Source organism: Strigops habroptila, chromosome 6 (genome assembly GCF_004027225.2).
Source record: "Strigops habroptila isolate Jane chromosome 6, bStrHab1.2.pri, whole genome shotgun sequence".
Classification (NCBI taxonomy): Eukaryota; Metazoa; Chordata; class Aves; order Psittaciformes; family Psittacidae; genus Strigops; species Strigops habroptila.
Genome location: NC_044282.2, coordinates 39,884,273 through 39,910,360, shown reverse-complemented (window position 1 = coordinate 39,910,360; position 26,088 = coordinate 39,884,273). Strand labels below are relative to the sequence as shown.

Below are 26,088 nucleotides of genomic sequence, written 5' to 3'. Positions count from 1 at the left end.
ACTTGCAGTTGTTATAAGCTGCAGGTAGACGGTCTCAGTAACAACGTTGTTCAATTTGTAAACAGACTGACATCAACTTATACTTGACTCCTCACATTCAGGGGTAGGCTTTTTCCCTCCTTTCATTTAAAGGTGTATTTTAATAGATACAACAAACTCCCTCCTTTCTCCCTCCTTCCCCACCCCCAAAAAACAAACAACCCACCACAATAAAACATAACATATAATGCTGGATCACATGCGCAGCACTGAAATATGTTCCACTTTTAGTGCATTACTGTTACCATTTGCTAAACTCCTACAGCAGAGCTGACTTGACAGCATTGAGAAGAACTTCAGTATCCTACACACAACAGCTGTCCAATCACCCACTGCCTAATTTTTTTTCTCCAAAATGCAGCTCCTGAGTGCTTTATTACAATTGACATTTTTAAATAAAAACATGCAGAATGAAATTGTTAAAACCAAGGAAACTATTACTAAAAAAAAAAAAAAAATCTAGCTTCTCCGTTACAGCCATACTTCATCAGAAGCTAAAAAACCAGGCAGGCACAAACTCCCTAATAGCTGGCTGGTTTAGAAGCCTACAGACAAGAGGACCTGAACTGACTGCCTCCCTGTTGGTGCCCAGCATCACCTAAGAAAGTTAAAACAGACACTTGGCCAAATTTTCCTCTACTGCCCCCAGGAAGCTGCACATACAGGGTACATTAAGTTAGCTGCATCTTTGGAGGAATAAGCAAAATTTCACATACTTTAGAGCAGAAAGCTCAGTTTTCTCACAAGCTTCTGCTTCCAAAAACAGTTTTTCATCTCAAAACAGAGTGGTAGGGGGAGGCTCCCCCACTTGGTTTTAGAAAGTCTCATGACTTCTCTCCAGCCTCTAAAATAAAAGATTACCAAAGAATTTAAGAACTCAAATCTGTAGAATAATTAAAAACAACCTAAGAAGGTAACATTCTCAAATAAACTATGTTTGAAGTAAGAGTGACTTCCATCAAGATGAAGCATGTTTTTCTACTGAAGGTCCTTCCAGTTTAAATGCTGACTTTCTGTAAAGCTGAACACATGGTCTAAACCTTAGATTAAGAAGCAGGGACACACAGGAAGAATATAGGGATGCTGCGTGGGAGTGTAGGGATGGGATCAGGAATGTCCAGCCACAGCTGGAGCTGAATTTAGCAACAGATGTGAATAATAAAGGCAGCTTCTACAGGTAGGTTAATCAGAAAAGGAAGACAAAAGAAATTATGCACCCCCCGATAAATGAGACAGGGGATCTAGTGACAACTGACATGAGAAGGCCAAGGTACGCAACGACTTTTCTGCCTCCATTTTCACTGGCAATTGCTCTCCCCTCATCTCTCAAGTCCCTGAACCCCAATGCAGGAACTAGGGAAGAATGAAGTCTCTCGCACCATAGGAGAAGATAAAGTTTGAGACCACCTGAGGAACCTAAACATACCCAAGTCCATGGGACCCAATGAGATGCATCTCAGGCTCCTGAGGAAATAGGCAGATGTAGTTGCTAAGCCACTCTCCATCATATTTGAAAAGTCTCAAAGAGACAGGCAAAGGCCCCAGCAACTGGAAAAACGGAAACATCCCCCACATTTTTAAAAGGGTAAAAAAGGAAGACCCTGGGAACTACCAACCTGTCAACCTCACCTCAGTGCCTGATAAGATCATGGAACAGATGCTCCTGGAAGACATGTCAAAGCATGTGGAAGGCAGGGAGGTGATGAGCGACTGCCAACATGGCTTCATCAAGGGCAAATTGTGCCTGACTAATCTAGGGACCTTCTATGATGGAATGACTGCACAAGGGGACAAGGGAAGAGCTACATGTCATCTACTTTCATTTCTGCAAGGCCTTTGATACAGTCCCGTGTAACATCCTTGCCTCTGCTCTGGAAAGCTACAGGTTTGACAGATTGACTATTCAGTAAGGAAGAACTGGGCTGGATATCCATGCCCAAAGTGTTGCAGTCAACAGCTCAATGTCCAAATACAGGTCAGTAACAAATGGTGTCCCTCAGGGATCCATATTGAGAGTGATACTGCTCAGTATCTTTATTAAGAACAGACAGTGGAATTAAATACACTATCTGCATGTTTGCAGATGACACAAGCTGAGTGCTGCAGGTGATACACTCGAGGGAAGGCATGCCATCCAGAGGGATCTTGACAGATTTGACAAATAGGCTCATGCAAGCCTCATGAAGGTCAACAAGGCCAAGTGAAAGGTGCTGCACCTGAGTCAAAGCAATCCCCAATATCAGCACAGGCTAAGGAATGAATGGATTGAGACCAGCCCTGTACAGAAGGACTTGGGGATACTGGTGAATGAAAAATTGGACATGAGCCAGCAATCTGTGCTTACAGCCCAGAAAACCACTCATATCCTGTGTGTCATAAAAAGAAGTGTAGCCAGCAGGTTGAGGGAAGTGATTCTCACACTCTGCTGTTGCAACATTCCATGCGGAGCACTGCATCCAGATCTGGGGGCTCCAGCACTATGAAGTCACAGATCTCCTAAAGCAGGGCCACAAAAAATTATCAGAAGGCTAGAACACCTCTCCTATAAAGAAAGGCTGAGAGAGGTCGAATTATTTACCCTGGAGAAAAGGCTCCAGGGAAACCTCTTTGAGGCCCCTCAAGACTTAAACTTACAAGAAAGATGGAGGGAGACCTTTTACCAAGGCTTGAAGCAACAGGGCACGTAACAGGGTTTTAAAGCATTGAGTAGGTTTAAATCAGACATAAAGAGGGCATTTTTTACAATGAGCGTGGTCAGGCACTGGACCAAGTTGCCCAGAGAAGTTGTGGATGCCCCATCCACGGGAACATTCCAGGTCAGGCTAGACAGGGGCTTTGAGCAATCTGGTCCAGTAAAAGATGACCCTGCTCATTGCTAACTCCACCCCATAACAGCCTACACCCTTTGCCAGTTTAAAGGAATAAAAATCTGCAGACAATGATTCTAGATTAAAGAGAGATTTTTCTGGTTTATTTCTGCAACGAAAGACATAAAAGCTGTAAGCCATCTTTGCCAGTGCAAGCAGATTTGTAATAAATACAAACTAGTTATCAACTCTAATGCTTAGTAGGCCACAGGGACTTTTTTAAAAGCAGAATTATAGTTTTCGTAATAAAGAGTGATACTACTTTAAATCAAGGACAATGGCTTTAAAAAAAGGAAAAAAAAAAAAAAAGAAATATCAAAACCCCCTGCACTATGACAACTACTGGGAACCACAAATCAGACTTGTATGGCAGAAAATGCCCTTTCATCATCCGAGATGAAAAGCCCAATACAGCTTTCCTTCCTTTGTACCAACCACAGGAATAAATAACTTTCTTTACAAATGAGATCAGAAATCAATAAAGCCACAGTATGACTTCTTCAACCTCATTAAAAGCTAGGTAAGTGTCAGTTGCATGTGTCTGGGACCATATCATTAATGGCGACCATTCTGAAATAAACACTACTGTACATATCTGATAATTAGAAAATGAAGTAGGATTTAACTCTTCAGCCAGATAGAAGTCTGGGGATAAGCATATCAAGAAACTCTGAATAATTTGGCAGTGCACACAAGACACTGGCAATATTTTAATTTCCACATTGGTAAAGAGAAAAAGATTACATCCAGAACTGAAAATGAAGCCTGAACAGAATATAGGCTCCTCCTTTTAACTATTGTCATCCTAGTATTTGGCAGCAGTTGCTGTTTAAAATAAATCTAGAATGCGGGCAAGGAAGGACACAGGCTACTTAACTGAAATGAAATCTTATCTCCAGCAAGTCTGTAAGGCTATGAAGTTATTCCCCCACATCCCAGTTGGCTGTAAAATGGAACAAGCAAAAATGCCAGCTCTGTTGAGTCACATTGCATGGCTTGTTTCAGAAAAGCACTTGGAGAAAAGAGGTGTTCCATATAGTCCTTATATGGCTGAATTAAAAAAAAAAAATCCAACACAATTACAGAATTATGGGAGTCTTGACCTTGTTTGGCTCTCAAACAGTTGCTGCACTAAGAAAACATATTTTAACTTTGAAAATTAAAGTCTGAGTAGAAGAACTGCAGCATTTTATAAAGAAGCAAAGCCAGCCTTTCCCTAGTCAGGGCCCTTTTTTTTTTTTTTCCCTTTAAGCTGTCTGCAACATAAATTTTGAGGAGTTTAGATCATGCTAAATATCCGTATTAGTTTCAGCTGCAATACAGTTAATTTTCTTCACTGTAGCTTGTATAGAGCTACATTTTGAATTTGTGATGAAAATGGTGTTGGTAACATAGGAATATTTTAGCAACTGCTGAGCAGCGCTCACACAGCGTCAAGGCCTTTTCTGTCCTGCCAGTGAGGCAGCAGGGGGTGCACAAGAAATTGGGAGGCGATACAATTCCTTGGGACAGCTGACTCCAACTGACCAAAAGGAGATCCCATACCATACAATAAAACTAGGAGGGGTGGAGTTTGGCCAGAGCTCCCATTGCTCCAGGATGTTCAGAGCAATGGCATTAGTCTTCCCATGTAAATGTTGATGGAGCCCTGTGATGGAGCCCTGCTTTCCTGGAGATGGCCAAACACCTGCCTGACAATAGGAAGCAGTGAATTAATTCCTTGTTTTGCTTTGCTTGCATACACAGCTTTTGCTTTACCTGTTAAACTGTCTTTATTTCAACCCATGAGTTTTCTCTCTTTTACCCTTCCGATTCTCTCCCCAATCTCAATGGTGGGGAGTGAACAAGTGGCTGTGGGATACTTAGGTGCCTACTGGGCTTAAACCATGACAACATCATAATACTGATTCAAATCAGGCAATGACTGCACTAAAGGAATTTTGACATTGCAAAAAAATTCTTTGAAGTATTCTTTAAAAGTTAATTAGTCATACAAACACATACTGATGATGGCAGATAAGAACAAACATTAAGCGAGGTATTAGTATCAGCATAGTTGGGATGATGACTTATTAGGATGTAGATTAGATTCTCCAGAATCTCAATAATCAATAGCAGAGAACAGAAACCTTTGTATCAAGTTACTTCGCTACAAAGAAAGGGAAACAATCCCACTATGACTCTACATTTCCACACTAGAATGAGCTGTTCTGGTTTAGAACTGTCACCTCATAGTAGCAGAGATAAGCAACTCAAGTGTTTTCGTCAGGAAGCCCACTTTCACCAAATCATTTTCCTATTGGGTTTGCAATCTCAAACAGGAGCATAAGAGTTTTGCGGAGGGAGGCTACAAGCCCACAAAATGATTACAATGTATGAACCACTGACACTGTGGTTGCAACTGGTTAATGTATCAAGGACAATGAACACAGTTCTTAAATGGATCAATAAGTCACAAAATAATCCCTTCTAGAATCAGAGATAAGTCAAAAAGACAGTTCCAAGAATCTATTTTAAGACATATAATCCCTTTTCTAAGGGCTACTAGCCACACAAAGGCTGTCTTTGCATTAGGGATTGAGCTACTTGGGGTGAGAGCTGTAAAGTAGAAAACAGCTGTCATAGCTTGTAATTGGACTAATGTAAAGGCTCTTGCAAAATAGTTCTTCCTTTAGGTACAAAATCCACTGGTTGGTAATGAATCTTTCCTCAGAAAATAACCTCTATTTTGTTTTTCTTAGGTTTTCTGAATGATAGCCTTAAACATATTTTTCGTTAGCCATTATTGTGGAAGTGAATTCTTCTGACATTTGAATCACTGATATTCTGGATCAGCTATCAGAGGTCCCACAGAATACTCCCACAGCACTGTCCAACCTCTTCTGCCCTGAGATTTTGCTGCTATACATTATGTCATGTTTTGACACATGAAATAGCTTTATTTTTAACTGCATTATCATTTCTTTACTGTATGTCATCATTAACAATCACTCGGATTGTATCACTCCAAAAAGATACTACTTTTAAGAAAATTTGCCAAGAAAAAGAAAAATGTTTTTTTCTTTTAAGGACTTCAAGCCAATGCAGGAAATCTATACTCAAATTCATTTGAAAAGAACTACCAAAACAGTAAATAAGAAGCATTTAACTAAAAATACACACAAAAAAACCCCCAATCTATTTACAGAAGTTATGGCCAATTACACTAAGAGTCAATGGTAAGGTTGCTAGTTAAGATGTACAGCTGCCAAGATTACAAGAATACCAGTATTTACTATAGTATTAATGTTAGTTTTGTTTTCTTAATAAAGAAATGCTATAAAGGTAATTTTGTGCCTTTAACATTTAAAAGCATTAAACTGATTAAAATTTACACTGCTTCTTTCTCCAAACACCACAGTAGAGGAGGGAATAGTCACAGATCTGGGTTCAACAAACTGAATCCTTCCAAAAACTGCACAACAGAAGAGAACTACAGAGCTCTCTATGTCATCATTAAATATTTGTTATAATCCTTTGGACCTCTTCCACCAAGGTTCAGGAGTCATATTGAACATCTCAGATCACTGGAACAATCAAACGAAATATGATGTAATAGGTAAAACAACACCTATGACTAAGCCATAGAGATTGACTGGCGATGGTTGAAGATTCAGGAGACTACTCATCTCACACTGAATAGCAGGGGATCATTAGGCATACGAGTCACATAAAAGTTGTTATCTTCCTGCCAACTTGGCTTTCTACTCTCAGATTATTCTCAGAACATGCCCTTTCCCAGAGAGTAACTACTCTTATCACTGTATCACAGTTTGTTGGGACAACTACACAGCCATCAACTAATACAGTTAGACTCACAGACAACAAGTAGGAAGCACTGACAGGTGCTGACCCAGTGCAAAGCAGATTTTTACTCTTAAAAGTGTGCAGGAAAGGTATTTTGGTACTTGAGGGAAACAAACAAAAACCAAGGAACATTAGCTTGAGCCCAGAGGTCTTATCTTGGCTGAGTTCACACTGACAGGGGGGGGAAAAAAAAAAAAAAAAAAAAAAAAAATATCACAGTCTTGGGAAAGTTATCTTGGTAAACTCACTGAATCAATACAAGAGGTTAATGTTACCAAGCTGCTTGGGAAAGTCTTTCAGTTTTGTTTTGTTTTGGTCTAAATAGTTCAAAGTACTGAACCATAAAATCAGAAGAAAAAAAGAAAACCACACCAAACAACAGACACTCAGGGAGAACAGGAGCAGCAATGGAATTAAAAAAAAAAAAGGAAGAAGAAAATCTCTTCAAAGACACACTGTGGAAATCACTACTTTCTGCTGCTGATGCTGAAAGAGATTTAAAAAGAAGCTTCAGGGATGCATAAGGCAGGATGAGGTGACTGCCAGTATAAATGTTAATGCTGGGTGTGAGCAGAAAGCTTTGAGAATTTAAAGAACAAAAGAAAAAAGGAAGTATGCCCTGAGGGCAAGTAGGATAGAGGGATGCGCAAGAGCTCTTCTTCTGGCAAAGAAAACCTGCTGCTGTAGAACAGAGGTCAAGGAAAGGTACTATCACATATCAAGTCCAGTACATCTGGCTTGTTGTTTAAACACTGTCCACCAATTCTTCATTACAAAATGTGGTTAGAAACAACGAAAACCACCACACAAAAAGAAAATCGAAATAGCTTAAAATGAACCAAAGATTGTTAACATCTATGGGCACTTTATTGTTTAGTGGCAGATACTGGTGTAGCAAAATATAAGCTAAAACCCATGACATTTCATTTTATATTGATGACTAACAATGTACTGTGAATTAAGCTTTTCTACTTTTATTGAATTTTCTGCACTTGACAACTGGATAGCCTGAATAGCAGGACACACTACTTTCTTAGAAGAGAAGCCATATAACAATTCACCCTGCATTACTCAAATGAAGTATGTGTGTGTGTAACACTGCACATATTGCTGCCATTTAAAGATCGTTTTTCTGCAAGCATTCTATATGGGAGGACTACTTCTGACTTTCCAAAGAAAATTACTACATTGATATAGCAATGCTGAATTTTTACTTCTGTTTGTAGCCCTCAGAGTACCTTTTGTAAAAAAAGTTTGTTAATCTTATTCTAGAAAATAGGAATTAAACTGATTTTAACAGGGAATTAAACAAAATTGCACAAGCACTTTCTTGTTCTCCCAATGTACAACCTGCAAAGCCTAAATACGTTTTATACGATGTAAAGCAGAGTCAATTAAAAAATGAAAGCCAACAACAACCACAAATTACACAAACTCCCCAATCCCACTGCTGAAAACTTGGTTTTAATTATCACCCAACAATGATGGTAAATAAATAACAGATTAAATAAATTGACAAATTCTATAGTGAACTTACCACTTCTGAAATTTATAGTACTTTTCCCTGCTATAATGATTCATTTGAAAATTCCATACATATTCTTATATTCTGGAAATTAAATTAATTCAAGCTTAAATCTGTACCAAAAGTTAGGAGTGCTGAAGTGATCACTGAAGAAGCTGTAAGAATTATCAGTTAAAAATACGAGGTATTCTCAGAAATGGAGATCTAAATCTGGTGAAGTACTGATATAGTAAAGAAAACTACATTTCAGTCTAAGAACTCGGCAACTGCCCAATCACATCAGTGTCTTGTTAAAACTAAATGGCTCTCACTGGTCTACTGCCACAAAATCAGATTTCATCAAGTTTTAATATTCATGTGGTATAAGGGTGACAGCAGGCTGAGCCAGGCAAGCACAAGTAATCTTCAAGGGCTTAGAGCATCCTAATGTGGTGTCACTGGCTTCATAGCTCTATATATTACAAAAACACAAAGGATCTGATTATATCATTGCCGCACAGGAAGTGAGATCATAAATCAAGAATATACTCAATAAAATGCACAGATCGTAATCTCACTGGGTTTGACTTCAGAGGCTGTTCAGTAGGTCTTGAAGTGGTTCATATGCCTTCTTTCCTGGTTCAGCATCTTACCCTCATTTACCAGGAACTTTAAGTTAAAAAAAGCACCCTGCAGATAGCAAAAACCTCCTAACAGCACCTGCTTTTCTCTGCAAAGTAGATGCTCAGCACAGAATCTAGCCCAGTATTAAGTCTTTTGAGAGATAAGAATTGTCAAAACACTGGCTTTTTCCCCACATGATCACATTTAAAATACTAACTTTCAATAGCAGAGCTAACTTTGAAGACACTCATCAATCAGTTTATTTTTTAATTACATGAAAGTAACAATCCTCATTAGATGAAATTTTTCTATTCAGAAGAAAAAGTGGCCTGTCACAAGAACGTAAAAAAACCACTAGCTTTGCAGCCTCCCAGAAAGTATATGTAAATTAGTTCCTTCATTAGTCCTAATATTTCACTTTTTCAGACCTACTTCATCTGCTACTATGAGATGAGTGGTATAATTCCAGAACGATTTCCTTGCATAGCATTGCAATGCTTTCCCACCTCTCCCCCCCTCCCTTTGTCTGTTAGAATTTCTTAACATTTGAATGTTGTGGACTTCTTTACTTACATACCAAAATTTCTGTTAAAGATCACTGCTCCAGGTATCATATTAAAATTAAAAATTAAAAAAAAAAAAAAAAAAAAAATCAAAAAAAACCCCCACAAAAACACAAATACAAAAGAACAAAAAACCAAAAAAAAACAAACCCCACCACACACACACAAAAAAAACCACCAAACCACAGAATTTTTAAACATAGTGTCCTTGCCAGCTGATATGCAGTTAAAACTTCTCTCCCTTTAAGATGTTTAAAACAGCATTTGCCAAGCTCTGGATTACGACCCCATAGTGTCCCAAACTCTTAGACAGCAGCAGTCAGTAGCACTTTAATGCTCCCCATGCTTCTAACTGAACAGCAATTCACTTACTCAAGAGAAGAACGAAAGAGCTGGCTAAACCCAGGGATAAGTAGGTACTTTTAGTAGAAGCAAACTAGCTTAGGGATGGGTAGTTGGCAGAGAGGTTACAAAGGCTTCCAGTGACTGGTCTATATTCCCCTGTCCCAAAGGAAGTGATCACATGCCTCCTCACAAAATCAGATATAGCATAGGAGCCAGAAGGGGTCACTATTTAAAACAAGTAGTTTAAGGAACAGCTCAGGAGTTCTTAAACTGCGGGGCTTCAGTAACTTAACTGGCAACTGCAGCCAAAATCACCCCAAGCCTTCATAAAAAACACTTAACCCCTCACTGCTACAAGTCCTTCCTAAACCCTAAGTCCTCACTGCCTATCTGTACACTGAGACACTGTCACTTGAGTGACATTCACCACTTCTTCCGGAGTCAGATGTCATATTTTGAAGTCAATTTAAAGCTCGCAGACCACACCAGGTTTACAGCACTAAATCTGAAAGAGGGCAGTATTGTTTCACCAGAGAGCGGTGCTATCTGTCACTGTTAATCACAGCTCTTCCTGCTGGGGTTTTCACAAGAAAGTAGGCCAGCAGGAAGTGTCATTATATTACAGCCTGTGGCTCTGTGCATGTGTTCTTGACAGTCAAGAGATGTCCTTTAGCTTTCTTCGTTGTCTTCTTCAAGACAAAAAACAAACTACTCAGATTGCATAAAAGGATGAAATATGCTATCGTATGCATCTGCTAGAAGAGAATGATGCAGGTATGTAGAAAGCAACTTCCTACTGAGGTAACAAAAACAGGTCCTGGTGTGTTTATGACTTCTGATGTTCCTTTTCAAGTTTATAAAGACTATTAAAATGAAACTTCCCTAGCCTTTCCTCACATCTCAGTTAAAAAAATAAAAAAAGACTGATAGGCTGACTTACCAAGTGATAAGGCTTTGGCAGATAAACAGAAGGCAGGAATAGCTACCAAGGAAAGACATGCTGAGCTACCCATCCCGAACAGGAAAAGCTCAAAACAAATTTGATTTACTAATGACACCTCCTATGCCTCTATCTTTCACACCTACATAACCCACTCAATGAGGACACTGAATTCAAAAGATACTTTAAAAAACTCTATTGTTTCAAAACATTAATCAAATATGAAACAAAGATAACCATCAATATGGAGCAGACTTAGGTACACTCAAGAAAGGGCAGTAAAGTTTCAAGGGACTATGAATATTTCTAGGAGAACTGTGATAAAAGCTTACCCGAGCATTTGAAGATACCCGTGGTCTCTAAGTTACTTGGACTTTTTCCTAGAAGTGGTGACCAATGTAATGGATTTATACACTTGCAACTGCTATTCCTAATAAATAGCTACAAACCATACTACCATCTAGATTCCAAGTTCCTATATCAAACCTATGATAAAAATTATTCCTCTAAATTCTATTACTTCACTGGTTTCAGGCAGCTTTTCCAGAATAAACACTTTCAAAGGATTATACACATGAAACCAATCTGAAACTGGGCTTTCTGAAACTCCTGGTACTCAAAGCCCTCCATTTTCTGTGACTACAAGAAACAGTAGTAAGAAAAGATACTCACAAAAAAAAGAGACACAAACAAACAAACAAAAAACAAACACAAACAAAAAGAACAAAACCCACACAACAAACCAAAAACCACACACACAGTTTGACAGCACTCCTGAAGTTACCCTCAGGACACCCTCATTATCCAGCAACACTAAGCAACTGACTTAATACCACTGTATTTGGTAATTTTCCCAAACAAAAGGTTGCAGATCTTGTAAAGCCTTTTGTACAACTCAAAGTGTTAAGGAAATAGTATCAGTCCAGTTTTACAAGCTTAATTCTTAGTAGACACTAGAGCACATGAAATGCTTGACCTTATTTTTTTTTTCCCCAGAACTGTACAGCCATCACTATAGTCCAACATCTTCCACAGAACCAATTTTCAACTATTTTGGGGGGGTTTGCTTTGTTTTGAAGTTTACATATATTATTGTTGTCATTTTTCTTCTTTTAATTTTCCACAAGGAGATCAGTGATTGATTTTCAAGACCAGTTTGTATCTATATCTCCTCTCATTTTTATCATTATAGCCCTTAAGTTGAACATTGCCCAAAGAAGTTGTCAAAAGAAATTATTTAGGAAATAAGAAGAAAACCATTTAAATGTAGGCATTTCTGATCCTGCTTTCCAAGCCTGACTGATTCGATTAAGAATTCCAGCAGAAATTAAAGTATGAGTTTAAATTAAATTTCAAAATCAAGACTACTTACAGCTGTGACGCAGTACCATTTAACTGCGCTACAAAAAAGTTTAAGCAATATTCACTGACAATTCAAACCCCAAACGATTACAATTGAAACATCGCATTTCAACATGAAAAACATGTATCAAGCAGAACAAACACCTGATAGGAAAAGAGTTCTTACCTTCATAGATAGCTTTGAAGCCTTGAGCACTGACAGCAAAATCTGTGGTGAAACAGAGGGTGAGGATAGATCCTGTGCTCACAATAGATGATGGAAGCTGAAATCCAGATAACCTGTGCAATAGAAAGGCACAAAAGAGTGTAACTTTTAAAATAATAAAGCACATTAGTAGGTGTGATGAGCATTATGATGAGCATCGTGTTTCTACATCTGATCTGCCAACGCATAATGCTCTTTACTCTGATGCAGCCTCAACATTCAGCCTCAACATTCTCCGCAACATTTCAAACATTCTAGAGCTTTTTAGCCCTCCTATTTTAACACCTCTGTGCACTCTCCAACATAGAACACTAAAAGAAAGACCTGTTTGTATCTATTGAAAACTTTTTTTTTTTTTTAAATGGGATTCCTCTCAAGATGAAGGCAGGTAAACTTAGCACACCTAGAAGTAGATACCCAGGCCTTGACTTACAGAGAGATACCTAGCACAGTTTGAAATAGCATGGACTACCTTGTCTGTCCTCCAGCTGTTGCTTCAGAGAAAGCATGGATCTCATATGTTCAATGTCATGCACATTAACTGATGAGAAAACAAAACCAAAAAAACCCTTCCATTTAACAGCTTAAGAAAAATTACCTTACATTTCCCACTGTATCAGCACAAATTAGAATTGTTCATAAGCTATAATCACATTGAAATACTGGTGTTAAGATAATTTTCCAAAATAAATGTTCTGCTTCATTTTGAGGATAAAACAGATGGAAAAAAAAAATGCTCACATACTTTACTGAAACATCACTTAAGACAATTCATTAGACCTGACTGATACTAGTGAGATGTTGGTTTCTTAACAAAAATTTTGTGTGAAGTGAGACGTAAGACGCCATTACTGTCCCACAACCCAAAACTATACAGTCAGCTTACATCACCAGCTAACTTCTGCATTTTGAAATAGGGGCACGTGATCCACCGGATGCAGGACAACGCATCAGAATGCCACCTTTTGTTCAAATTTCACCCTGAAAGAGCTTTTTGAATTCAGACATTGGAACAGCTCATAAAAATAAAAAGCAAACAAAGAAAACCCACACGCGTATTTTTAATCTGGATGGTCAAGACAATACATGCCTTTAAAAAAAAATATCTTCCTTTTGAAATTTATTGCACAATGATGCTATAGTTCATTAATCGGCATCTGGAACTGCAGAAGATAAATAACTGTAAACGACATACTAGTACAGCAGTATCACTTTCCTTGCAAGATTAGGCTTTTTGTAGACTACTCTCATGTGTAAAAACCACAGAAAAGGAACCCCATGGTTGAATTACACATGTCAGGTGGTTTCCCATCTCTTTCCAGTTTAGAGCTTTGGAAAACAAATAGACCCATATGAGTTGCAGATCAAAGCAAGGAGAGCTTTAAATACACATGAAGGCATACAGTCAAGGCAACATAAGTCAGCAAAAAGCTTTCTGCAATTTCTCCTTTATTTTTAAGCAAGATTGCCTCCCATGTGCTAATTAGCTAATTGCTCTCATCTTTTCACCTTCTGTGTACTTGTCAACATATCACTCCTATTCTTTTCCACCTCATTTACTCCAATTCCAGAAATAACCAGGTTGATTTTTCCCTCGATGCTCAAACTACAGAATTACCACGAGGCTTGCCACATCTTACGTTCAGACATTTGTGTGTTCTCTCACCTCCACCAGACATTGCACTTCTTAGGGAAATGTGCTTCTTGTTCTGTTTAATAAATTAGAGTGGTTATCACTACTGCCCTACATCTGGAGTGTTCCGTATCAGCTCATTATTAATTTAGGATATGTATTTTCTGATCTTACTTACACATTGCTTCCCTCTTTGAGAAGGGATTCAAAGCATTCCGGGCTTAAGGAGGATTTTTTTTTTTTATAACACTGCAATTTCTTGGAGCAAAAAACTAGCATGCATGTTAGGGGAAGGAAAGAAGGAAGGAAGGAAAATCAGGTTGAGACACACAGGAAGAGAAGCAGCTAGCCTCAGCACTTGACACTGCACAGAAAAAAAAAAAAAAATCAATAAAAAGACAACGATGATACAGCAACGCAAAACCATACAGCTTTACAGCTTTAGCTACGCCAATCCTGATCAGTGTTTGCTCTACCTAATATGGATTTGGTTCATATAAATGAACTTATTTGAGCAGTAAAAAGACATTCCAAGTTCTTGTTACAATTTCTAGACCTACCTGCTTTGATTCTGTTACAGTAATAAGTATCATTCCTAAAACATGGATTCTTTATCCGCTCAATAAATAGAATTGTTTCTGTAGTATCCCCCTTGAAATACTAGAAGATTATTCTTTAGGATAACTGACATTGCAATTCACATTAAAAGATGACAAATACTTAATCAGCGCACTTAAAGGTTTTACAGCCATAGGAAACAGCAAGTATGTGGTAAACGTCAAGGAATTAGTACATCGACCTGAAATCTACTGGGGGTTTTTTTCCAAGTTCTTTACATTATCGTAATCCTAAAAAAAAGATGGAAAAGTCTCGAACAGAAAAATTCCATATTTTAGTCATTCAACAGATTACCTGGGTGTCGCCTTGTTGCCTGAAGTATTTCTGAAAGCATCTTTTCACAATATTCAAATAAATTCAGTGAGACCAAATGCCATGAAATTGAGTGCAAACAAAAACTAGACAGCAGATGAAAGTCTAAAGTGTTCAGACATTTCCACAATTAAGCCACTGCTAACCTACCAAGTCATTTTTCCCCATCTTACTAACATCTTCACTAGGTAGTTCGAGCTCATGAATCATAATGTGTTTGGAGATCCATTTCATCATGCGGGAAGAAAAAAAAATTAAAAAAAAAAAAAAAAATCACACCCCTTCACGTGTTGCTTTACTTTGGAAATGCATCTTGGCAATTAATGCGTAGGCCTTTACTGCAACCAGAAAAGGAACTGTTTAGACAGACAAGCGTGTGTGCTAAGAGAGCAGAATCATTTCAAGTCCCTCTGCTAATAAAGCTGTCATCTGATAAAACTTGCACAACTTCATACTGAACATAAGGCAATAACATCCATAACTTTCAGTAGCATTAATATGCAAAAAATGCACACACTAAAGTAGTTTTTAACCAGAGATGGAATATATTTGGCTTGTCTATAAAGAAACAGAACTTGTAATAGAAAACACAGTGGTAGACCAGTACTGAGTTTAGCCTCTGTTTGGGGGGAAAAAAAAAAACCCAACAATCAAAACAACATTCATTTTCCATTGTCATTTCCTAGATCTTGACGTTCAGCCATTTCTAGCAATAAGCTCTATAAATATATAGGGCTTTTTTTTCAATGGTGTAGCAATAGATCCAGCTGGCTCTGCTCAGAGCTTCTCCACCCTCTACTTATGAGTACAGACTCTGGGACTTCCCGGTACTAAACATACAGTGCAGCAAGTCCTCTGCAGGTCAGCATGTGACAAAATCTTTTTCAAGGTTTAACAAATTTTTTGGGGAAACTTGAGGGGGGAGAAAAAAAAACCCCAAACAACAACAACAACAACAACAACAACAACACTGTATCCATAAGGACCAATTCTTTTTTCAAATTAGGCCAATGAAATCTATGAAGACAATTATAATTAAAAGGAGTATCAGACCTATCAAACAACTTTAGAACTGTGCCTGACACACATCATATACACACATATATATACTTAAAAGTGGAAGTCTAAATTCCAATTAAATGTCCCAACAGCAATTTTGGGCAAAGCATAAACTAATTACAAAATCCAAGATTCCTCCCCGCCCCCCCTCAGAAATCTGTACCATAAAGTGATATAGTTCATTAACTGCCACAAGAAACTCCAAAGAGCTGTCTGCCAACAGTGTCATACCTTTTCGGGTTTTACATACTATTGTTAAAATTGTCATTTGATGTGGAAAACATCCATAAGCTCATTCTATATCAAACTCACCACACCACATGAAATCATGAAGTTATTGGCAAGTGCTACCTCAAAGATCATGCTGATCAAGCACAGATCAGAAAGCAAGGCAAGTCAAAGGGCACTCTTAAGGACTAAAGCTTCGAGCTATCTATTTTAGCTCTCCACTGCATCACGGAAGTTGAATACTAAGTACAATATACTGAGAATGTTCAAAAGGTGGTATCTCACAGTTGGCTTAACTTGAAATCATCTAAGAACTAGATATACTGTCAGTAAAAAGCAGGAAAACCCCTTCCATGTTTTAGGCATCCAGTATCAACAATAGTCAATAATATGTATAGGCTACTAGGCATCTGAAGAAAAAGCAATCAAGATAGGACTCTATGGCTCCTGGCATTTACTCCTGATTTTATCAATTTATTTATTACTGCCTTTGTGCTGGGTTGACCTTTGCCAGCTGCCAGGCACCCACCCAGCCACTCTCTCACCAACCCTCTTCAACAAGACGGGGGTTGAAAATAAGATGGGAATGCTCCTGGGTCGAGACAAAGGAAGATTACTTACTAATTACTGTCACAGGCAACACAGACTTGACTTGGGGAAAATTAGTTTAACTCATTGCCACTTGAAATATGTTTAGATAGTGAGAAACAAAGATGAATGAAATCAAAACTCTCCCCCCAGCTTCCCTCCTTCCCAACTTCACTCCTTCATTCCCAACTCCACTGCCTCTTCCCTTAAGCGGTGCAGGGGGATGGGGAACGCGGGCTGGGGTCAGCCTGTAACAGTTCACTCCGCTTTTCCTCCCTCCTCACACTTTTACCTGACTCCAGCATAGACTCTCCACGGGCTGCGGCTTCTTTGGGAAACATTCACCTGCTCCACCGTGGCCTCTTCCACGCGCCGCAGGGGAATCTCTGCTCTGGCGCCTGAAGCACGTCCTGCCCCTCCTGCATTGACCTCGGTGTCTCCAGAGCTCTTTCTCTCAGTTTTCGCTCCCTCCTCCGGTATTTCCTCTCCTCACACGTACCTCCCCGAGGCACCACCCCCCGGGCTGCAGGGTGGCTCAGCTGAGCCCTGTGGTGGGTGGGTTGGATCCGGCTGTGTCCGGCACAGGGCAGTGACCGCCTCTCCTCACAGCGGCCCCTGCGGTTTCCACTGCTAGCGCCTGCGAACGTGCACACGGTACGGCCTTGAGGGTACGAGCAGGGAGCGCTTGAAAAGCACTATGTGTTACAGCGTACCTCAATTTTAGGTATTAAAAAGTCAAATCATTAATATGTTATCTTTGTAATTTGAATCAGTTTAAACTTCGTGGACATATCTGGACGTAAGAGAAGGTGGTAGCTCCAGTTATTCCACAAAAAAATAGTAGCAGTGCTATGAGAACAAACATGATTACAGGATACATATCCATAACGTGACCTTTTATGAAGGCATTTGCTATCAACAACAGCAAGAGCTACCAACAGGTTAAGACACACAATGGTGCATAAAGCCAAGAGACCAGCATATCCATTCCAGCAAACCAGGCTGTTACCTGCCATGTGTGAAACCACAAAAGCCTTATCTTAATAGTTTACATCCACTCAGTTGCCAAGAAGTGAAGATTTAAAGCCTGACTCAGATACTACCTTGTACATAAAGGAATGAGGAGCTACCATAAGATTAGTACAAGATCTATAATTTATAACTGATTTTTCTATTACAGAACATAAGCTAAACGTATACATAATTACACTACTCCCACCCTTTTTAAGTCACAGAAAAAGGGAAGACATACAGAACAAGTTGTTCAAGGTCACATTTTCCATTCAAAGGTTCCAATGCAGTGGTTTTCCTCAAGCTTAAGGTACAGTGACTGTTCCCTTAAAAAAAACTACAAGAAACACTGGAACGGACAGAGCCCCAGCTCAGAGAGCACACCCAGTCCTTCACACAAGAATTACCCCTTGCTTCTCCACCTCTCCAGCATAAAGAAAACACAGCAACACCTCCTCACATTGATATTATTCAGCTTTCTTTCCTAAGGAAAAAATAAAAATAATAATGAATTAAAACTCCTTAGCTCTCACATCTCTTATTCTAGCAGTGCCAAGCCTTCCTCAGTGCTGCTTTCTCCAGCTTCAGGTTCTGCCAGGTTATAAACCCACAGCAACACCTCAGCACTACTCTTCCAGTCATGTCCTCCGCCCCCCCCAACCTAACCTCAAAGACCCTCCATCAGATGACCACAAGAATTCATCCACCACCTGTCTCTCCTTTACCACAGGAAACATCTTCAAACCCCTCAGCTGCTCCCTAATCCTTCATTTTATTGATTAACACTAGGTGCTCCTCCATCCTGCTAACTAGAGGTAGTTAAGGTGTGCATACCTCATTAGCAGAGCACTAGTACTACCAGTATACAAAAGGCTCATCTTTCATTTTGGTGCTCTTTCTTCTGCATTTTAAGATTTATAATCTCGATAATCAGTTCTGAATAGGCAAGAAATAGACTTTTTAATTCAAGCCTTTCACCACATAGCTAAATACATGTGCATTTTTTTCCATCGTATGGTCATATGAAAATTTCCTGCTGTTTCCTGTGGCTTTAGCTTAACTAGGAATTAATTGCAGGAATTATAAGATTAATATTTTGCTTGTAATGGAAAGATGGAAGCCATCAAAGAGAAAAGCTCCCTCAGTAAAGTCCAGAAAATCCCTAATAACCAAACCTCACAGATTTCAGTCATTAAGCAGAAAGAAGCTGCAAGCTTAATGATTTTGACATACTTAGACTACAGAAAAAGCAGGTGGTTTCTCTAGATGCTACCAAACAGCCATAGTAGCAAGGCTTACATCTGCTGCAGGCAGCCCAGATGCTGCAAAGCAGTAGCTTGTGACCGCAGTTACAGGGCATTAGTAAGGGAGCAGGAAAACATGAGACAAGTTGGCCAAGACGAAACCAATACGGAGCCATGAAGGGGACTGAAGCGGAGGCAGGTCCCAGGAAAGCAGCAGGGCTGAGGGCTTCAAGGGGAGCGCAGCTGCTGGGAAAGGCCTGGCAGGGCTGGGCAGCCAGCGGGCTGCAGCCACTCCAACACGGTAGGATCGCACGGCAGAGCTGAGAGGGCAATTCCCAAAGCTGCTGCTGCCAGTGGAAGGGCCTAGTGGGGTCGTTATTCATGCTGAGAAGAGAAGGGCTTGCCTAATGGGAAATGACAGCACTTCCCCAGAGTCCCAGCCTCCAGAGTAGCTCAAGCTGCAGAAGAAAAAAGAGTTTCTGTCTGAAGTGCAGTCACGAGGACTGGCACCAGCCAGAAAAACGAAGCAGTAGACCACAGTACTGTGCTATGACTACACAGAAGTGCCTTTTTTTCCCTGTCACACCTTATCATTTACCGTGTATTTTCTTATGATTTCTACTCATTGTACACAAAAGTCAGCCACAGAAATGGCTTCATATGCCTCAGTGCTAAATGACATTGAAGGAAAAAACAGCTAATGTTTGATAAAAGTGGACAAAAATAAAGTAGTGCTGTAAAGAGTGCCAAAAATAAAGTACTACCATAAACCATTGCTGCCAAAGTGTTTTACCTTTGGGAGAAATAAGTTATTTCAGTTACTATAAAGCTAATAACTCCTCGTGCTTGAGAAAAAATAATGGAAACTTGAAGTAAGATCATATAATCCAGGTTAACAATTATATGAACACACTACATTTCTGCCTTCTAACAGTACACAGATATTTAGACAAAAGGCACTTCTCGGGTATGAGCCCAGATAGACCCAGTAGAAGTAAAATTACACAGGTGTAAATTAAAATGTGATTTGATTAATTAATAATTATATTCCAAATAAGTCCTATTTTTAGAAAAGTATGTAAACAGGTTTCATAGGCTGAATTATGTCTTCAGCCTGTTACCTATATCCCTATATCTGTTAGCTCACTGATAATAGTATGATGAGTTTAATAATAAAACACAGGGTAGTAAGACCACTATTAGTAATAGCTTACAGGCAAGATTTAACATTTTTTAATTAGAAAAAAAAATCAGGAATTGAGTCAGCAAAACTAAGATCTCTCAGTGATTTTGCCACCTGTACCTTGTCAAACACTTTAAGATATAATCCTAGAAAACATTTGCATTACTCAGTTTAAGCTTCATTACTTGAGTTCTGTCTGTTTATTCTCACATATAGATGTCACATCCCTTCAATCATCTTTTCGGTAGATATGTCACGTTAATCCACAGCAGTGTATCTAGTGATCTGTTATTTAACATAAGTTCAGTTGTAAAGCTAGCCTGCATTTGCTATGTCCTAAGGTTTAGAGAGAGAGATCTGCACCGGGTTGACAACAACATTACAGCAGTGAATGCTTGACTCAACTTCAGAATAAATGAGGATGAATTTTATTTGAAAATTTGTTTTACAGATCCATTATAAATCATCCATAATGCTATAGAACACATTCATGCTCCCACTTGTGAGTTGTTTGGAAATGAAAAATGTATAGCACTCTTCATCCAGGGGAAAAAAAAAAAGAAAAGAAACCAAAACACCCAAAACCTCAAAACCCTATCATAGGAACACAAATGGTATTTTATGTCTCTACTAAATGGATTTTAGAGAGGAAAAAGTCTGTGAGCAGGACTCTTTTTCTCTTCACAGGTCAGCCACTAATAACTGAAAAATTACCCACATTTCCACCTCCCTAAGTTTTACAGGGTTACCTTTTATTACAGTATCAGAGCACCTCTACAAAAAACCAGTGAAACGAAGCCAGTCTAAATGTAAATGGAATGATAACAAGTGACATAGAAGCCCCATAGCACACAAAAATTGCCAGAGGGGGGCATATAAATCAATTTCTGAAGCTTTCTTTTAACGTTTTTACAAATTGGATTACAGTATTGCCATCTGAAAAAAACCTATTCTAGCCTTTTTGGTGGCACCACTTCAAGCAAAAGGCCTTGAGGAAAAAGAATATATGCTTGGAAATATTTAAATAGATCAGGTTTTAGTACCAAGAGCATGGTTTTCCTTTGCAGCAATAGGAAGTTATGTAAAAAAGAAATACGTTAGTATCCAAATATGAGTGCATTTAACAAACCATTTACATAGTGCTCAATGTAGATTTGTGCCTAGAACTTTATTCTGGGAATGTATGAAGCTTCAAACATGGCCTATGGTACACTGTAAAATTTTGAGTATTTACATGGCTTTGCAGATTTCCGTTATCTGTTTTGCACAGGCTAGCCTGTCTGGCTTGGCTTTATTGCTCACTTCAAAATACATAGTAACATACTAACGATTGAAGTCATTCCCATTAGTCATCTGGGATCTGACTGTTCTTTGTCATTTTTATTGAGACTTATACCCTTTTGGCTTAATGAAATAAAATAGGTCATCTGATTAAATATTTACATGTTTCTAGAAAGTTAAATATTCTATTTTAGCATTTTCTAGTCATTATTTTTTCAACTGCTCTTGCCAAAATGGCATTTTTTCCAACATGTTGCTGATTAGAATTTGTTTAAAAAGTGATGCAAAGATAAAAACAGCCTTTTTAAAAGAAAAAAAACAAAAAACCTTTTTTATCATTCCCTCATTCCCTAAGCCAGACTCTAAAGCTGACTTTTATATGGTTTTGCAAGATTTGAGCTTAATTTTGTGTACCTAAATTTATATTCTGAGTGTACCAGTCAGATCCAAAATACTAGAAGCTAGATGCCTTAACTTTTCTATGTCTTAGTTTCCCATTTGCAAAATAAGGACAAAATTACAAACTACAAAGATTCTTTTGAATTCAGAGGGCTGGAGCACCTCACCTATGAGGAAAGGCTGAGAAAATTGGGGTTGTTCAGCCTGGAGAAGAGAAGGTTCTGGGGAGACCTTAGAGCAGCTTCCAGTGCATGAAGGGGGCTTTTAAGAAAGGTGGGGACATACTTTTTACTAATGCCTCGTGCGACAGGAGAAGGTGTGATGGTTTTTAACTAAAAGAGGGGATATTTAGAATAGAGACAAGGAAGAAATTTTCTACAATGAGGGTGGTGAAACACACGAGCAGGCTGCCCAGAGAGGTGGTAGATGCCCCATCTCTGGAAACAGAGACCTTGAAAGGTCAGGTTGGACAGGGTTCTGGGCAGCCTGAACTAGTTGAAGATGTCTCTGCTTATTGCAAGGGGGATAGGACTAGATGACCTTTAAAGGTCTCTTCCAGGACAAACCATTCTGTGATTCTATGAATTTAAGTACCTTGCAAATATTAGACACATCCAGAGTTGGGAATAAAGGAATAGGATGGAAATATTTAAGTACCTTAAGTCAAGACAAAGGAAAAAGAATGTGCTATTGTCTCATTTTAAGCAATCCATTTTGGTGAATGAAACATAGGAGATCTCCAGGTTGTTTGGAATTTGACTGGAAGTGTGAGAGCTGTGAGACAAAACATTCTGTACTTAAGGAAGAACAACTGATGGAGTTCCAAACCCAAAACCTTTTGGAACAATTGAGTGACACCTTTCCATCACCTTCTGCATCTTTCCAAACTATGTACATTTTCAGCTTAAAGAATGTTCTTAGAGGATTATTATATATTATATGTATTCTAAATATGTCCTTAGAAGTCTTTTCACTTGATAAAATAATGTATCCTGTTTCAGAACTGAGGAAAGGATTTTACTTCACTGTCACCTCATTATGACTTTGCTTTTTTTTCCTGAAGCTAATTGTTCTGACAACTCTTTTAAACGGGTGAGGCTTTGACAGTTTTAGACCATCTGCACAAAGCTCACTATATTAACTTTCTGCTCCGATGTTTTACTCCCAAGAGCTACGACATTATTTTTTTGTATGGCAGGCTTTGAAGTCTGTCTATTGTTTCTACCCATCATAGTTCAAGTTCCATACAGTACATATCATTTAGTACTGGAATGCCTCCTGTCAAAATTGCTGCCTGGCGCGTTTGTCCTTTATGAGAAAGAAATCTGGTGGGTATTTCAGTGCACCACAAAGTTCATTTTATCTAAATTTGACCTAAAAAAAAAAAAAAAGTCTTTTGTAAATAACTAGTTTTGATAGTGTCAAATGGCACTTTTGAAAGAAGTGGCTGGTGCTGCTAGTATGAAATAATGGCCAGTTCTGGAAATGTTTGAGAGTTTTGTGTGTACTTTGGGCTAACTCTATACTTTTATTGTATTAAGAATCATATACTCATATTTTTCTTCATTATATCACTTGTCATCTCTTTTGTACATATTGTGCAATATTTAAAACCTTCTGGAAGGTAAGTTGTCTGTGTAGTTCAGTGCTTCAATTTAAATATCATACTTATGTAGAGCAGGAGTAGACTGTAGAAGGAAAGAGGAAGGCACAGCACATACAAGAATACCTGACCTAAGCAATCAAGACAGAGACATGGATTTCAGCAGTGGATCCATTTACATGGCAGATAGGTGGGACTGAAAAGCAAAACAGTGGTGCAGTTTCTTTCTTATCCTGTAATACGGACCATACACTGCGGCAAAGATCCAGAATCCTTAAGAAAGCAGCACACTTAGTATGTACCTATGAAAACTGGTGCTGGTTCTTAGCATATGCTGAAGCCCTTAATTTTGCATCCTTGCTGATACTGTTACCCATGGTAACAATATTTAACTACCACATTTTTAATATCTTTTTTTTTGCCATTGTTTTTCTTTGGTATAGCAGTTAATCTGAATCTCAGAGTACATTGTCTTTTATATCCAGGTGTTTTTTTCTGAACTTTTATAGCAAAAATCATTATGTTGAAATGTCATCTTATCATTATTTTCAGAATATCCTTGCCTCATACATATCCTGTTGCAGTATATGGTGCAGATTACTGTACTGAATTCCCATTGTGATCTACCTCAAGTTGCTAGCATGCATACAGATTTTAATGATTACCCTCAAAGTGCTCTCTTTATGGTGCCACCTTATCAACATGTCCTCTGATCAGTAGATCTTCAACAAATTCAGAAGTAATGAAGCAGAATAATCTCCTATTACATTTCATAGAGAACAAATTTTGGTAGCTTCAGCCTGAAATATCACACCCCAAAAGTAGGTTTAGAAATATGTCGTAATTGAGAGATATTTCATCTTTCCTTCTGAGCATTTTCTGTGATTATATTTTAAGTCACCTCGGTAGAGGTTTGCCCTAGGATGCATAATTTGATGCTTGAGCTCCTCCTATCAGAACATTCTATCTTGTTTTCCCATCCTTTAATCCTTACATATATAATATATCATTTCAGGGCTTATGATCATCACTGAGATTATCTACAGTAATATCATTTTTAGTTTGGAACAAATTGTTTCTTATGGATGACTTGCCCTAACAACTGTGTTTAGGTGAGTCATATTTTGCTAGTTTAAAATGATCTCATTCAAAGTGCTTCTTCCAAAGAAAGGATGTATACAAAGTCCTTTTTTGGTCATACTTTTAATTTCAGCAAACTTTCTCTTAAAATTGTATGGTAATATTTATACATTAGGCCCAAGAAACAGGTGGTGCCTAGTTACCTGAAGCAAGCTATGTATTAGGCAAATTCTGCTGTTAAATGTGTAAGAGCTCTGCAGGGAAGTGGCAATGCTCTACATTATCTGTTAGGCTATTGCATCTCACTTACTTACACAGATGATCTTGTGAGAGCTGCCTGAAGCTGCCCTTAGTTAATCATGTGTGTCCAGGTGATACAGGATCTTGAATATCTGAACACCTGTAAGAGTTTTAGTTTTGTTTGCCTTTAACACAGTCCTTGATACCACCAGCACACTCAGGTGGTCTGTAGGGTTCTGACACCCGTTTGTAGGCAAGAGAAAGAGGGGCCAGACATAATGTTGTTTGAGATGGAGGAAGTTGATACTGAAGGAATTGATATTGCAGGAGAATGTTTTATTTGTATGCAGGGGTGTTAGAACTAGATGATCTTAAGGTTCTTTCCAACCCAAACCATTCTATGATTTTATGATCTTAAGCCATTCAGAACCTGACTCTTGTCAATTTTTCTCATGAATTTGAATAGGAGTTTTAGCTAAGCCCATTGCTTAGCATTTCTTTGTATTTGAGTATATTTTTATTGTCAACAGGCTCATATTTATGTAGAACAGTTAGTATAGTTTAGCTTTTTCTCATGAAAGTGCCAACTTCTTCTAATTGTTATTATTTTAATATGGAATAAGATGGCTTTAGTGAAATAGTTTACCAAGTCTCTGATGACCTTTGTGGCCAGAGAAAGGTTTTAAGACCAAACCATTGTGGAAGATTCCACATGCCTGTGGAACAGTCATGCTACAGTAATACTTAGATATTCCTCTGACAAGGTGGTGTTATTGAGATTGCCTACCTCTCCAAGTAATGAGTGGTAGCGAAACAAGCAAGAGAAGTATGAAATAGCTAAGGAGCAATAAGTACTATTCAGATGGATGACAGAACAAACGTAAAACCCAAAAGAACTGCTGAGACCAAAATAATAATGGGCTTCAGGGGAGCCAGCTGTACAACTGAGAAAGAAAAGCAGAAGATGTGAGTTAAGACTGATTGTTCAAGAGATATGAGGAAGAAAGAAGCCATAAGAGGGAATGTCATGTTTTATGAAAAAAAGAAGGTAGCTTTAGTTATTTAGCCCTAGTTAACTCTAAGAGAATTTGGCTAACCTGACAAAGACTCTCCCACCAATTCTCATGGAAGAGCTTACAGGGGACATTAGTAGAGACTACTGAATACTGAACTGAATGAAAAGAATCAATTTTCAATGGTATTCTTTTTTATTATTTGTATTTAATGTTCCAGGTTCTATTAAGCTGCATGTAGCAAATGAAGGAATAAACCATTCTCCAGCATTCAGCTCCTACATCGGATCAATGACTCTGA

At 38.5% G+C, this 26,088-nt stretch overlaps 1 protein-coding gene across 4 annotated transcripts in view; it reads right to left on the bottom strand.

The window, feature by feature from the left end:
• Positions 1–26,088, bottom strand: part of CSMD1 (CUB and Sushi multiple domains 1) — a 1,137,242-nt gene that overhangs the window by 779,525 nt on the left and 331,629 nt on the right. For all 4 annotated transcript variants that reach the window (XM_030490098.1, XM_030490097.1, XM_030490096.1 and 1 more), the window contains exon 3: positions 12,257–12,369. In XM_030490098.1, the coding sequence (XP_030345958.1) occupies positions 12,257–12,369 (113 nt within the window). The remainder of the gene's footprint in view (positions 1–12,256; positions 12,370–26,088) is intronic.